The following is a 16,011-nucleotide window of genomic DNA, read 5'->3' as shown; positions in this document are numbered from 1 at the left end:
TCGCATGTCGTCAAATTCTTCACCAAGATCACCACCACCAACATCACCACCACCAAGATCACCATCATCATCATCATCATCATCATTTGAGGACTTAGACCAGTCTTCATCATCGCCGAACATTGCCACCAGCTGGGCTGGAATGGTATGGGTGAGGCTTCCTCGCATGTATCCGACCCTCGTCGCCCATATACTCGTCCACATCGCACCAATCTCGAAGTTATCATGGGTCGGGCCTACCTCCCTCCTTATCCAACACTGGCTCACCTCTATCCCTCACCCAATCCACAATAGGGTCCTCATCGGTCGAGTCAACTTGAAAGATGTCAGGCAGATCAATGGTGCCCTCTGTCCCATATGTCCCATGCGTATGTGTTGCGGTTCAGCCTCGAGTTGTAGTGCACATACACCATTCGGATAAACGTTGAGACCCCAATCTGCTTGCGCCTCTTGAGTGGATGAGGCAAAGGTACTCCGAGTTCCTCTCACAACCGGATGCGAGAACATGTTTGGGCGAGGACTTTAATTGCTATTCTTCTTAAGTTTTCAGCCGATTCCCATACAACACCCACCATTCAATTGCATTACAAGTTTACAACAAAAAGACGTGTCAAATGTCGTTCAACTTTCAAATTTCAAATTTCAATACATATGTAATTTAAAACTTAAAAGAATTACCAGCATCGCCACGCTGCTGCCAGATCGCAGACCTCGGTTCCAAAACTTCCCAACGCATCCCTAAATACCTTGATCTACACCCACGTGGGAAAATTAGTAAGTACTTCTTCACTACTTATTTGAAAGCATGAATAAGTTGAGTTTCCAAATGAACTCACTTCTTGTTGCAAATTGCTTGTAGTGCCATCCGCTCCAACTTCTTCACTACTTGTTTCACAAAGATCAATAAGTTGAGTTTCCAACCCAAGCCTATTGTTATATTGATACTTAGGGTTCAAGTAGTATGCTGAAATATGACATATAGAATAGAGGTATTATCAAATGCATAGGTAATTAGTAAATAATAATACTATGAATTAGTAAACATAAAACAAATTTACTCACCACCTTATGCGGTGGATGCATAAGTTGATTCTCCCAATGAGCATTTATGATATCTAAGAAGTGTTTGCATCTGCGAGGAGCCACACTATAGACACTATCTTTCATCAAGTCTATTGGCAAAGCATATAGGACTGTGGCGTGGTTGGGCCCTTCGGAGCGGAGTCGGCAACGTGTAGAACTTTAACTACGGCTCTAAAACTTTCACCACTTTGCTTAGTTTGGTCCAAGTCCTCGATGACATCGTTGTTTGTGCTTCCCTCCCATTTGCGAGTCTTGGAACCCTTCCATTCAAACCACTCCTCGAAGCAAACATGCTTCTCAACCCGGCCTTCTTTGTTTCAATGCTTTTGAGAGCAATGTAGTTGGTGGCAAATCTTGTGATGCCAGGCCTAACCAAGTCACTCCCCACATTTTTCCCTCAATAGATTGAGTGCATAGGAGTGGTTGTATACAAAGTTGGTGACTTGTCTTGCACTTTCAACCACGCTCTTCACCAACTTTAACTTTCCCATATCTTTTAGCATTAAGTCAACGATGGGCTGCACAAGGAGTCCAGAAGAGCGGTACTTACTATTGTTCATCATCTTCTCACCGCCAAAGTTACTTCCATTGTCAGTTACAATAACTGACAACATTCTCAATACCCACATCTTTTTCCACTACTTCCTTTAACAATCAGAAATATATTTTGCATCCTTTATCTCTTTGGATGCATCCACGATTGAGGAACACGTCCTCCCATCACATAAACCATGAAATTTATGATGGACTTTCTTGAGGCCCAGTCCCATCCATCTGCCATTATAGTCACCCCATATGTCTCCCCATATTCCTCATCTCACTAATGTACTCATCAATCTCACTCTTTTGTTGAGGTAGATAAACATTCATTACCTCATAGGGGTGGGGCCCTTGAATCCTGGGCCACCTGCAATGGTATCTATCATGGTATCATAATGGGGGCCTTGTGCGATGTTTCACGGGATGGTATGGTATAGCATCCACTTAGCTATCGATTCTTTAACCAATCCCTTCATCCCCTTCCATGCTCCTTTCGATTCTGGGTTGGCTTGCTTCCTTTCTTCTTATGCAATTTAGGATCGATGTTGATGGTGGTCTTGAACTGTGGTAGAGGTGTTGGGGTTGCCCTCACACTTTGTGATCTTTTAAAAGGATTCAAAGTTCTAGGACCTCCAGGCGCCGCTCCTCCACTACCCCCTACTCTTTGTCTCTGGATCATCTTGAAAACTTACTCGCTCCTTGAAACAGTCCGCCTTAAAATCCCTGCCTCCTCTGCTTGTTTGTATGTCATCGTCATCGCAATGTCATCATCGAGAGAGTCATCATCATCATCATCATCATCATCATCATTGTATCGTCTTCCTCCTCCCATCGAACTCCTCACTCGTATCCTCAAGTTGTTCTCTTATCCTTTGCTTGTCGGCCTTCCTCTTCTTTCTTCCCCTCAAACTATCACCAATCTCCTGGCTACTTGCGAGGGGACCATATGACAACCTACAACATCTTTAGATCCTCCATCGAGATGTTGTTTAAGTCTCACTGGACCCACCTCCCATAAATTGCATGTGACAATAGTTACATATAGATTTTCTCTTATCCCCATCAATGGGAGTACCATGTAACCACGCAATGTCACCCCATCTTTGGGGCTGGTCTCTCTTGTTCCCTCTGTTCTCTTTGTTCCCTCTGCCCCTTTTGTTGACTACTTTCCCCACCTTTTGCTTGCCCTTTGCACGTTGTCTATCACGATCCGCCATAATGATACTTGTTTAACGCAATGTAAATAACACAAATAATTAAAAAACTTAATGTAGATGCACTTCAATCGGCACTTTTAGATTACTAATACACTTGTATAGTTATTTAATATTTTTCCCTAACCCTTATACTTTTCACATAATTAAAACTAATTTTTATATATAATGTTAATATAAGTATTGACCTAACACAACAAAAACCAAAAATTAGTAAACATAATATACATGTAATGCATCTCAAAACATAAAGAAATAACTTTCATATTTTTCATTATTTTTAAACTTAAAACTCATATTTTTCCTTATTTATTTCTGTTTTTTTATTTTTTATATATTTTTCTTAATTTTGAAAATTAAAAGAATTATTTAAGAGCAGAAAAATAAATCCGACACTGAAGCCGTAGATCGGCCATTGGTGTCTAACATATATTTAATTCATTACCATCTAAGTCATATTACCCCTAATTATTTCCTATTTTAGTTGTAGGAAAATGAATTTTTAAAACCGAAAAAAATACATATGGGAAAAAATTTCGACACCGTGAGGTCGTAGATCGGCCTCCTGTGTCTAACATATATTAATATCATCAACATCCAACAACATTTGTACAAATTTTTTAAAAAAATAGTTTTAGAGAAATAGAATTTACCTTAAATAATGAAAATAGGCTTGGATGATGAGCTTAGATGACCCTCCGATGTCTTCCCGTGACAAGGAGCTTCAACAATGCTTGGATGAGGCTTGGAAGGGAGGAAGAAGAGAAAAATTTGAATTTCAGCAGCTCTCGGTCGAAATATCGACCAAGAGCTGCGAAATATGGAATTATAAGGCTCTTAATGTGACACTATTTGTCACTTTTACAATATCTCGCGATATATCGTGAGATCCACGATATATCGACGAGATATTGTATTTTTATGTTTCGGAAGTGTTTCGTATCTCGGACATATCGAGATTCACGAAATATGGCGATATATCGCCGATATTTCGCGAGATTTTATACTATGGGCTGAAGAAGAAAAGGAGGTTTCCCTTGAGCTCTCATCCCTCCTCTCTCAAGAAAAATGCTTCCTTAAGCAAAAATCCAGGATCAAATGGCTGGAGTTGGGTGACTCAAATTCAGCTTATTTTCATCGGCCCTTGAAAGCCAGGACAAATGCAAATTGTATCCTCATGCTAAGGGCTCCTGATGGTTCGGCTATTACTACTGTGAAAGATATTAAAGACTTGGCTGTCAATCACTTCAAGGATATCTTCAATAGTCCATTAGATGATCTGGGCTCTTTCCCCAATAGCCTGCTTAACAAGTTCATCCCTGAGGAGCTGCTCCCTTCTCTTCGGGCTATTCCTGATGAATCAGAAATTGAAGCTGCTATTCGTTCTCTTAAGGTCAATGGGGCTCCTGGCCCAGATGGTTTCAGCATGGGGTTTTACTTAGCAGCTTGGGATATTATTAAGACAGACCTCATCAAAGCTGTTCAGAGCTTCTTCTTCAATCCATGTCAAATCAAAGGGGTAAACCACACCTTTCTTTGTCTGATTCCCAAAAAGGAAGAGGCCTTTGTGATGTCAGATTTCAGGCCCATTGCCCTTTGCAATCTGATATACAAGTTTATTGCCAAAATTCTTGCCATCAGACTCATAGGTGTTGTGGATTTGCTTGTCAACGAAAACCAGTCGGCTTTCATCCCAAGTAGATGTCTTTCGGACAATATCCTCCTTTGTAATGAGATTGTTAGAGGTTTTGAAAGATCTAGTCACTGCCAAGCAGCCCTAATGAAGATAGATATTCACAAGGCTTTTGACTCTCTAAGAAGGGACTTCAGTATCAATGTGATGAATAAGATGGGCTTTCCTCCTGCTTTTATTCACTGGATCCATGTTTGTATCTCCACTACAAGGCTCTCAGTTCTAGTCAATGGCAGCCCAGCAGGTAACTTCTCAACATCAAAAGGAATCAAACAAGGGTGCCCCCTCTCCCCTTACATCTTCACTTTGGCTTTAGAAGTTCTTTCAAGAGACATTCAAATATGCACGAACCAGAATCTTATATCTCCCATTCCCAAGTGCAAAGCTCTCAAGCTCTCCCACTTGGCTTTTGCTGACGACCTCATGATCTTCTCCAAGGCCTCCATCAGTTCCTTTGAAACCATTATGGCTTGTCTGCATCGCTTCAATTCTTCTAAATCCCTTCTTTTCCTTGCTGGAGTTCCTGACTTAGACAGAGCAGCCCTGATTGAGAAAGTGGGCTTTCTAGTTGGCCAGCTCCCTGTCAAATATTTAGGGCTTCCTCTGATCCATGCTAGGCTCTCAGCTCACCATTGCACTCCTATGCTGGATCTTATCAGGAAAAGACTTCAACTCTAGAAAGGAAAGCTTCTATCTTATGCAGGTCGGCTAGTTCTTATCAAATAAGTGTTGGAATCTTCCTACATCTACTGGTCGGGTATTTATGGATTGCCTCATTCTACTATCAAGGCATTAGAATCCCTTATGGCCTCCTTCCTTTGGAAGGGCACTGACTCCTCTAGATTCCTCCATCCAATCAACTGGGCTTTAGTCTGCCACCCAAAAGAAGAGGGTGGCTTGGGTATCCGAAGAATCAAGGAGGTTACCTTGGTCGGCATCATCAAATTGATTTGGAAGATATCCTCAAAAAAAAGAAGTATTTGGGTTGATTGGATCTACTCAAGGCACCTTCAGCAAGACTCTATTTGGACTGTCTCCCCTTCCACTGATGCCTCTTGGATCTGGCGGAAGATTTTAGCCACTCGTTCAAGGAGCTATATGCTCCCGCATTGGTGATGGTTCCACTACTTCCCTCAGGCTGGATTATTGGCATCCTATGGGCATCCTTCTCCATCTTGTTAGCCCCAGAGTTATCTACAGGTCAAGCATCCCCAGAAATGCTCAGGTTGCCGATATCCTCGACGCCTCTAGTTGGGACCTGCCTCCTTCGCATCAAACTCTCTCCAACATTTGGTCTGCTCTTCCAACAATCAATCTTGGGAGAGGTGATTATGTCATGTGGTCGCCTTCCAAGACGGTTCCTTCTCCGCAAAAGCTGCCTGGGATTATATTCGCATCAAAATTCTCCTGCTCCTTTGAGAAAGCTTCTTTGGTTCAAGCATCACATCCCCCGTCACTGCTTCACTGCCTAGCGAGCGCTCTCCAACTGCCTTCCAACTCAGTCCTTCCTTCGCCAACACCAGATTGTTGCTTCTCCTTCATGCTGCCTTTGCTGGAACTATGTGGAAGACACTGAGCACCTTTTCTTTGCTTGCCCATTATCCTTGGCTATTTGGGAGGGGATCTTAGCAAAATGTTGGCCTAGACGTCGTAGAATTCGGGTTAGAAGTGGAAAATATGTTAGAAACAAAACCCGCAAGAAGATTGACCCGAAGACCCGTTGGTTCAAGGACAAGAGAGGAGTTGTGAGAGAGAGAATCTAACACAGGGGTAGAAGAGTTCAAATTTCTCACGGTTGACTCAAGCGAGGGAGCCACAAGAGATGAGCAAGGTGATAGACCCACAACAACAGGGATAAAGGCACTTTTTCTTCTCTCAGTCGAGACCTGGGGAAGAAGCGAACCAAAAGCACAAGAGCTGGTTTCCTGGACAGATCTCGACATCAATGCGACGTCAGAAGGAGCTTCACCAAGAGCTTCGCCAAGAGCTTTACCAAGAGTGCCAAGAATTGAAGGGTCAGCTGATGGACTTTCTGACATCCGAGACCTGCTACGAGGAAGAGCCTCAAACTGAAGCTTCTCGGGGCAAGAGATAAGGACAGAGTCTTCGGCAGCAGCCAACAGACTGCACCTGTTCTGAACAACAGGGGAAAGGTGATGGTTCGACTGCAGCAAGTCCGCTGGAGTCGCAACAGGCTGGGCTTTATTCCGGCGATGGTTCGGATGACAGAATCTGGAGTGTGGCCTGCCTCGAGACTGAGAGCGATTGGCAAATCGGCGATGTTCAGTCACCCCTTCCTCACGGCTAGAACCCGTGTTGCGAGTAGGGATATTTTGAGCTTCAGTGGGTTGCTCCAATGGCTTATAGAGGCTAGAGTTATGGCCGAAGGATTTGCAAACAGAACACTGTGGAGGTTTTCATTCATAATGCACCTCTTGCTCAAAGGAGAAATCATCGCCCTCCTTCACCACGATAAAGGAGGGGAGAGGGTCTTGTGCTGAAACTTCAATACAGATCCTCGCATAAGCCAGATGATCCTTTCTCATAGTTCTCACATCAGAGAATAAAGGTTGACCAAGCACAGAGCCAACAGCATTGAGGCCCTCAGTACACGAATAGTGGAGCGGCAACCTGGGGAGAGAAACCCATAGAGGAATAAAGGAAGGATCCACTCGCCTGAGCTGCAAATGACGGTGCCCCTGTCGCAGGAAAATGGGCTTCTTCCCAACAAGCCAAGGACCTCCCTCAAGGGCACAAACCTTATCAGGAGCAAAAGAGAACTTGAAAATAAAAAACCCGTTATCAAGGAGGTAAATATCCACACTTCCTTGAGCACACCATTGCTTGGTGAGGCAAAACTTGACAGTAAGAAAGGGAGGTCTAGAGCCAAGAAAATGGCCAACAAGGCAATTCTCCCACAGTTTGGCTTCAGCCTCAAGGATATCCGGAGAGCAATGAGCACCTTTGTTGAGCCAACAAAAGCAGGAAAGACAAAGTGGGGAGGAAGGCCATCAGAACGAGAACCAGAGATCGAACCGAACAGGGAACTCCAAGAAGTGAGAGGTTGGTTAACAGGGGAAGAGGGAAAGGGAGAAGGCAGAGGAGAAGGTCTAGGTGATGTCGGCATACCCCAGGAGGGAGGAGTACAGAAAGGGGAAGAAGTTCAGGCCGGCCAGGCAAGCCGGAACCGGGAACCACCAGGGAGCTGCAATGTAATTGTTATTAAAAAAAAAAGAGAGAAGTTTATTTCTCCTAATTTTGAGAAGGTTCTCTTCCACAAGATGGTCAACTTCCATCCAGACAGTAAAGATGTGGATACCTACACCATGGAGTTCCACAAATTGTCTTCCAGATGCAACTCCAAGAGACAGATCAGGCTGATCAGCAATGTATTCAGGTACATCAGTAGGCTGAACAGAGAATTCTGATTAGAGCTTGTTAATGGGGATTTTGGACGAGTCTATGTGGCAACTGCATATGCTAAGACAACCAAAGAAAAGTACAGCTACTTGAAGAAGATGCTCAAGACTTCTTCAGCTTACAAGCCCACACCCAGGAATAAAAGAAGAAATTTGAGACATTCAAGGTTGAGGAAAAGAACTCCGAGGTCTCCAAGGGCAATAAGTGGCTCAAAAACATTAGAGTGTCGCAATTGTGGCAAGATAGGTCACTCGATAACAGGTGTCCCTACTAGAGTGCCATGTGAACGTAGGTGAGATACAAGAAGGATGATGTGTATTATTATGATCCTCATCCTCCTGATCCAGATGATGACAACGATTATGGTCTTGATGACAAGGTTAAGTTTTAAATCCAACTTGGCTAGTCTAACTTTCTTCTCCAGTGGACTGATAAAGAAAGCTCCTCTTTTTTGGCAGAAGGGTACGTAACCGCATGATGAGGATTCTATAGCATTCCATACCATTGTCAACATGCGAGTGGAAGCCAACCTCATATCCGCAGACCTAGTTCAAACACTTAACCATAAAGACTGAACAATTTTAACTGTTCTACCGGGTTTTGAAAAACTTCAGGAGAAGTAGTAAATCCACCCGCAAGCATGGCCATGAGATGGTCTGCCAGTCTGACTGACTAGTCCTATCAATATCTAAAAGAACACTGCTTTTCCAAGAACTCAAGAAACTGAAACCTTCAAAAGGCTGAAAAGTGAACCATCTAGGTCCCTTGACACACACCAACTGCGTACATATACTAAATGGATCTTTTAGCGACAGAAGATCATGGTCAAGCTCTTCAAGTATCTCTAGTGCCAATACTGGCTTAGATGAAAGCAATATGTGAGATAGGCAGGGCTAAAAACATGCTTAAATAAGGAGCAATCTTTCCAGCCCTAAAATATAAAATTTTTTTTTTATTTTGCAGATCTATTTCTCAAAGACTCAGTAGCCGCAACTCTAATAGCCTTGGACAGGCGGCAATAGCAAGCAATCAAGGAAACCGCAACAAAGCTTGGAGCTTTCCCAATCCCACCTTACAACCCAATATACTAGCATACTTGAGAAATCAACAACCATAGCCATCATAAAGAACTTATTTTTATTTCAGTACATAGAAAGGCCACAAAACACCAGAAGGTCCAGCTTGTTCCCCTGAAGGGTTGCATTTAAAAAAACAAACAAAAACAACCAAGGTAACTGTCCCGGAAGAACCAACTATACATGTAATTTCATGGATACACTCTTCCACTTATTCTTATGTTAATGCTATGTACTTGGCTCCTATGTCAGCTAAATTGGATATGCATGTGCTTGATCAAATAATACAGTAGAACATCTCAACAGCCGAAGCAATTGCTGCATCTTACAAAAGAATAGCACCAAGGCATGATACTCTCACAAGAATTAATTTGGTGAAATTTAACTTTTCCTGCTAACGTTGGAACACCTACTGTGACTTCAGCCAAGAACCCAAAAATAGACTAGTGATGTCTTCAACCTCATTGCATCACAAGATAGGCAACTTGATTCTTGACTTCAAGTAATCAAAACATTAAACAGAATCCAAGAAATATCATGCAAGGAGAAAGAACGCCACTCAGTCGCGCCAGACACGCTGCCCCTGACACAGGCGTGCGAAATGACCATCGCACCCCTGGTCATTTCCGGGGTTCCAGGGGGTACAGAAGTCATTTTGCGTGCCCCTGTGTCAGGGCCGGCGTGTCTGGCATGACCGGGTGGCATTCTCTTTCCATATAATATAATATAAACTTTTTTCAGTTCAAATTCAACAATCACAGACCCATTAATTTTAAAAAATCACAGCCCAATGATCTGTACAATGCATCAAGTCAACAGCTACACTCACCATTAATATAAATGAATCGGAGAGCCAGCCACAACGATTAAAGGACAATAGAATTCACATGAAATTCACAAGTCCATATATCCCAAGCTAAGAACCTTTTATTTAAGAATTGAGAGATTCACCTCAAAAAAAGAAGTGAAGTGGCTTTGTAAAGCAAAAGGTAGAATATATAGTGAAAATGCTCACAAGTCACAACTAATGTTGAAAACAATAAATAATTAGAAGACAATGCAAGACTAATTAAATATATTGTTAAGGATCATGCTTGAGATTGAAAAGAGCAGCGGAATCAACCAAGCTATCATACTCTAAACGTTCTTTGTGATCATTCGCAACCCTAGCAGCTTCAGCCAGTTCTCTTTTGGCATTATCCGCATTCTCTTTTGCTTTCTTCCATTCATCTTGCTTCTTATCATACTTAAGCCATGGTAATTTCTTTCTCATAGACTCAACCTGCAAGAGAAGGAAAAGGAATCAAAAGTACTGGTTTGAAACTAGTTTAATGACCTCGTGACAAACCTTTGCCAGAAGTTCTTCTCTTTGACGGACACGCTTTACATCTTTTTCTTGCTCAGCATTAAGTGCTTTAAGCTGATTCAAGGTATCTCCATTTTGCTTGACAGTCTACAAAACAATTGAAGAGTTTTAAACACTATAAAGAAAGTTCATACCATTTTTTTTCCAAGGAAGCTAAAGCAAATGGATGTCTTTTGTTAAATATGAGCAATAAACAAAAGAGTGGAACAAATTTTATGCCAGATCATAGATCCTTAGAACATTATCTGCTAGGCAAAAAAACACAATAATGTCTAGTAGAATTTAGAAACTCACAACTTCAAGTCTCTTCAATTCATGACTTTTGTCAACAAGAGAATGATGTTGAATTGGTAGTTGTGGATCACCAACTGCCCTTTCGGTCTCTTCTAGAAGTTGTACAGGAGTTAGCTTAGCAAACTCACAGACACGATCTTGTGGTAAGAACTAACAAACAAACAAACAAAAAGAAGTTAAAATGAACAGTCTGAGGGGCTCTTCATTAATAGCATTAAAAAATCCAGTTAGACGGTAATATAAAGTCAAAACTTTCCATTAATCACAAATAATCAGACCTAATAACAGAATCTATATCAGAAACGAAGATTTTAGCTTACTGGCATTAGAACATCAGCTTCCAAATTAGGTAACGCAAGCAGTGAAAATTCTCCCTAAGCTTGAAGCCAATGTATTGTCTAGTGCCACCACACTTAAACTTGATTATATCAGTTCTCCAGAGTTCACATCTGCAGCAGTGGTGCTTTATGCTGCTAGTTTGATTACAGAATTGGGAAGCTCTTTAACAATTCTTTCTTACAGCCTTGGGCATGGGAAGGGCATACCATGACCAACAATCTGGGAAACAACCCAAAAAGTGCAGGTATTGGGTTCTCCCCTGTCATGTACTCGCAGGTCTAAGTTATAATAGTATAGTGCTGATGTAAATCAAGCTGATCTACATCAAGTCAATAGTTGTATTCACCATTAATATACTTTACATCTCACTAACAAAGGTCCTCCTTCAAAAGTCGATTGTGACCAAGTGGTCATGGGTTCAAATCTGGAAACAGCCTCTCTGCAAAAGCAGGGGTAAGGGCATAAGGTGCGTACATTATGACCCTCCCCAGACCCTGCAGTGGCGGGAGCCTCATGCACTGGGTATGCCCTTTTACGTCCAGGAGGTTTCGCAAAAGGTAGTCATCACTCCATATATCTTACTGCATTTTCCAAATCATATCCAGAAAAGTAGTAAGCCATTATTCCAGGTCCATAAAACGTCACATATTTATCATATTAAAGAAACTACTTACAGAGAAAACTACACTCTTTAGCCAAATGTAAAAATGACTAAAAATATGATCTACACAAAAAGTAAGAAGTTTGCTGCATACTTTAGTCCCATGATGCAACAACTATTTGACTCCACTTCAATAACATGCATGTAACACAGTACGGTAATCCATAGAATCAAGAATATCAAAAAAATATAAATGTATTAAGAAGCAATATTTTCAAGCACATACTGTTAGTCAGCAACTCCAATCTGGAAGTTCTAAATAATTGCAGTATTATCATTTGGAAGAAAGGATCATTTTCTTTCTTTTTTGAAGAAGGTAAGAAGCTGACCCTTTGGAGGAAAAGATTAAAGTTACCTGTGTCAAATTGTTGACTTGGATATTGAACCTTTGAATTATTTCAACTACATCCTTTTTTGGCACTACTTTGCCTGAAATGGTAAACCACGTAATATATAAATGCTAAAATCAGTTTACACTTAACATTCCTTCTTTTAAAACCTCTGCAAACGAACTGAAGAACACAAAATAGTTAGGAAAAGAAAAACAACTTAAACAACGTATGAGCAGCAAAATTTAAGTTGAATGACAATGGAATCATTATCTGCTTTCTGTACTTTCTTTTATCCCTCTTGAGTAGTTGAAATTTCCCAAACACCAAAGAGCGAATTCACTAAGCAAAATTATTACTTGTACAAAAAGATAATAAGTAAAGAAGAGAGAGATGCTACATCTAACCTTAGGGTCCAGTGCAAGCTAAAATTAGCACAGAAGAAATACAAAAGACACTAACCAGAAGAGCAGCAATAACTCCGTTTCAATTTGCTAAAGCTGTTGCGCTTGCTAGCACACCCAAACACAATTGGATAAAGAATAATAATATCCAAATAAACAATCACGAGAAAAATTAAAAATTTGACGTGGTTCAGAAAACTAGTCATGTCCACATGGGAGAGAAGATGATCCTCCAGTAAAACCTGAGAGATCGCACACATATATAGATTCAAAAGCATGAACTTATGCCTTGTGGCTTGAAGCAAATGAAGATTCCCCACTTAAATGCGTTATCTCACCTTCCCTTTCCGGTTTCAAATCCTAGAAAACTTCACAAACCCACCTCTCCTCTCATATGCCTCCATTGAATGGTCAAAGAGCTATTTATAAAGTTCTCCTAACATCTTATAGAAATCCAAATCCACTTCTCAAATCAAAGGCCAAGCCCAACAGGGCCCATTTCTGAATAAAAGTCCACCCAGTCAAAAACAAACAACTGGCAAACCAAATGAGAAGTTCAACAAAAGCAATCACATTACACCACTACTAAAAAACAATCTCTAAAACACCTTTCTAATTTTTAACCTAAGAATAAACATCCCAATTTTTTTTTTGGATGAATAAAAAATTCAATACCAAAGGAAAGAAAGGGGGGAGAGAACAAACAATCCGCAAACCGAATGCAAGACCCTGCCTTTACAAATAAGAAGGCATGGGCCTGAAAGAAAGAAGGGGAAGAACCCCAAATTCACCACAATAGACTAAGATCGCACGAATCATGAGATAGAGAAGCCGTAAAAATGCAAGGATCACAACTAGTTGTCTCGGCAAAGGATATGACTACAGATATCCATACTAGAGGTAAAACCTTCTCATTCATGGCCAAAGAAAAGTCCAGGTGGGACCGCATCTTGGGATAGGGAAGGGAACTTTTGTATCGCCGGTGGTAGACACAAATGGAGGGCTTAGGGGTAATAGAGTACAAGAGAGGATTAGGGGTTGAGCCACTCAAAGCACATAGCGGGGAAGGGGCAGCATCAGGACGAGGGAGGGGAGAAGTGGCACAATGATGGACTTGGGCTTCTGCAGAAGGGGAGGGCTGCCGGGAGATGAGAGACAAATGGGCTACAGTGGGGTGAGCCTGCTGGGCCAAGGCAGGGGCAACATGCCAACTTGATCATATTTACAATTCTAATAACTCCCATGAGTGCTTAATCCCTTTCCCAACAAACAAACAAAAAATAATAATTTAAGAAAAAGAATTTAAATCAAACTCATAATCAAAATCCTAAAATTCTGCCAGTAAATTAATCATATTTATCCAAATCAGCTCACAAGGCCAAGATTATGGTATTGTTGGAAATATAACTAACAAATTTCATACAGCACCAAAATCACACTAAATAGAAAAGTTTCAACATTTCAATAATAGGCCCAATTTATAGTGAAAGAGATAATCCAAATAATGGCTCGAAATTGTTAAAAAACGTGCACATGCAGCTCCATGCATGCATGACCTTTCTTGAGTTGAAAACAGTGTTTCGCAGAAGAAACACCATTTTTTTAACTTATGATCGAAAGGTATCGCTGCTTAGCAAAAGACACAGAAAAAATACATATCCAAGAGAACAAAAATAAACTATGCAGTCTATATACAGCAGGGGAACACCCTCTCCGCAAAGTGGGGATAAGGCTGCGTACATTATGACCCTCCACAGACCCCGCAATGGCGGGAGGCTCATGACTGGGTACGCCCTTTTTAGTCTTTATACATCATATAGAAAAGTAATTCAAAAATTTATGTAGGCAGTGAAGAATCCAATCTCCAAAATAACTGTCCAATCACTTCCAAAAAACCCAGAGCAAAAACAAAAGCACAGAGGATCTGTATGTAAATCCGGTTGGAGGAAAGTTCATTGAGGCATAAAGAATCAATTTAAGGGGTTTTTTTTTTTTTTAAATCGACAAAGCCTCAATTAACTTCAATATGAAATCGCTTTTCTATTTAGTACATTGGGTGAAATGATTTCACCAAAACCATGTAAGCAATGTTGGAACTTTCAGTCGAAATACCAAAATTTCGACGACTTATTTCGGTTTTGTCGAAGGTCGAAACTAAACCAAGTACAACTCTATAGGAATACAGAATTTTGGTGAAATTTTGGACCGAAATGTTCATTACCGCAATATGTTTCGATATTACCATTGAAAATGTTACATGTATATAAAATACACTATATCAATCAAACTCCCTGTCTCGACAGAAACCCCAAGAAATTCCCAGAAAACTGGATCCCCCCCCCCCCCAAAAAAAATAATAAATAAAAAAATTCAATCTCTTGGTGAATCGTGACCGTGTAGACTACTTTGGAGCATCTCAATAGATCATTTGCTGGATTTGAGTGAAGATTTGTGTAAAATTCAAATTTGAAAGTAAACCCTTTTCCCCAAAATCAATTTTTGCGAAAAATAAGATCAATATGTATTGGTAGGCCTTTAATTTTTATATGTTAGACACCATTGCCCGATCTATGACCATGGAGTCTGAATTTATTTTCTATAAAAAATAATTTTAAAATTTTGGGTTTTAAAAATCCAAAAAAATATGAAAATTTTTTCTAATTTGGCTTGAAAAATTAGGAAATTTTGTGAAAATATTGTTCATGTATTTTGAACTGATAATTATTATTGTGTTGTTCCTTTATTAATCTTTGTTAATTATGTAATTACTTTCAATTTTTAATTATGAAAAAAAATTAACAAATAGGTTTTGTTGAGAATTAGGGGTATTTAGTCTTACAACTTTGGGATTTGGGGTTTTTTTATGTATTTTCAGTATTTTCTTGTCCTTAGTTATAAGCCTGTAATGTGTAATAGATTAGGGGTAATATTGTAAACCTCTAACTTATTTACACTCTTTTTCATATTAAACTTATATATAGTTGAGAGAAGGGCCTGCGATAGGGTATTCCAACCTTTCTATTGCAGGCTGCCTTCTCCCTTCTTCCATCGGCAGTGTGTGCTGTCCCCTCTCTTCTTTTACTTCTTTCTTCTCTTCTCTACTGATTAGTTAGGTTCTGGTTTTTATCATGGTATCAGAGCCATACTAATCAGTAGAAGAGATCCCCACAAATCCTCTTCTGCTGATCTACTTTTTCGTTTTCCAGTTCTTTTGTTTTGTGGTGTGCAGCCACTGTTGCTGTGGTTATTGTTCTGATGGATTAGAGACCCCTTTTTGATGGATGGAGTACTAAATTAATCCTCTTCTATGTTCCTGCTGTTGCTATGGAGATTTATGGTTGAAGCATCAAGGGACTCTTCTTCTCTTGAGATCGATATTTTTTATGCTCTGTTTTTCGATGGTTGCTGCTGCTGGGTGGGATGCCACTCGTATGCTTGATAATTGCTGCTGGTTCGAGTGTTGTTGAAGGAGTTCCTCATGTCTGATTAATGGTGGTTTGAACTCAGGTCAGATTCAAGTTTTGTTTCCCAAATTTAGAGAACGATTATTGTCAGGATTTTTTTCCAACCCTGTAATCAATTTTATTTTTTT

The 16,011-nt window shown here is 40.5% G+C and overlaps 1 protein-coding gene across 3 annotated transcripts in view; it reads right to left on the bottom strand.

Moving 5' to 3' along the window:
- The window catches only part of LOC122641852 (structural maintenance of chromosomes protein 5), a 103,253-nt gene that overhangs the window by 74,270 nt on the left and 12,972 nt on the right, over positions 1 to 16,011 (bottom strand). For all 3 annotated transcript variants that reach the window (XM_043835166.1, XM_043835167.1, XM_043835168.1), the window contains exons 4-7: positions 12,042 to 12,115; positions 10,687 to 10,836; positions 10,375 to 10,479; positions 10,163 to 10,308 (exon numbers count right to left, since the gene is read on the bottom strand). In XM_043835166.1, the coding sequence (XP_043691101.1) occupies positions 10,163 to 10,308; positions 10,375 to 10,479; positions 10,687 to 10,836; positions 12,042 to 12,115 (475 nt within the window). The remainder of the gene's footprint in view (positions 1 to 10,162; positions 10,309 to 10,374; positions 10,480 to 10,686; positions 10,837 to 12,041; positions 12,116 to 16,011) is intronic.

The sequence above is a fragment of the Telopea speciosissima genome, chromosome 10 (genome assembly GCF_018873765.1).
Source record: "Telopea speciosissima isolate NSW1024214 ecotype Mountain lineage chromosome 10, Tspe_v1, whole genome shotgun sequence".
In the NCBI taxonomy this organism is placed as follows: domain Eukaryota; kingdom Viridiplantae; phylum Streptophyta; class Magnoliopsida; order Proteales; family Proteaceae; genus Telopea; species Telopea speciosissima.
This window is presented reverse-complemented; position numbering and strand designations above follow the sequence as displayed.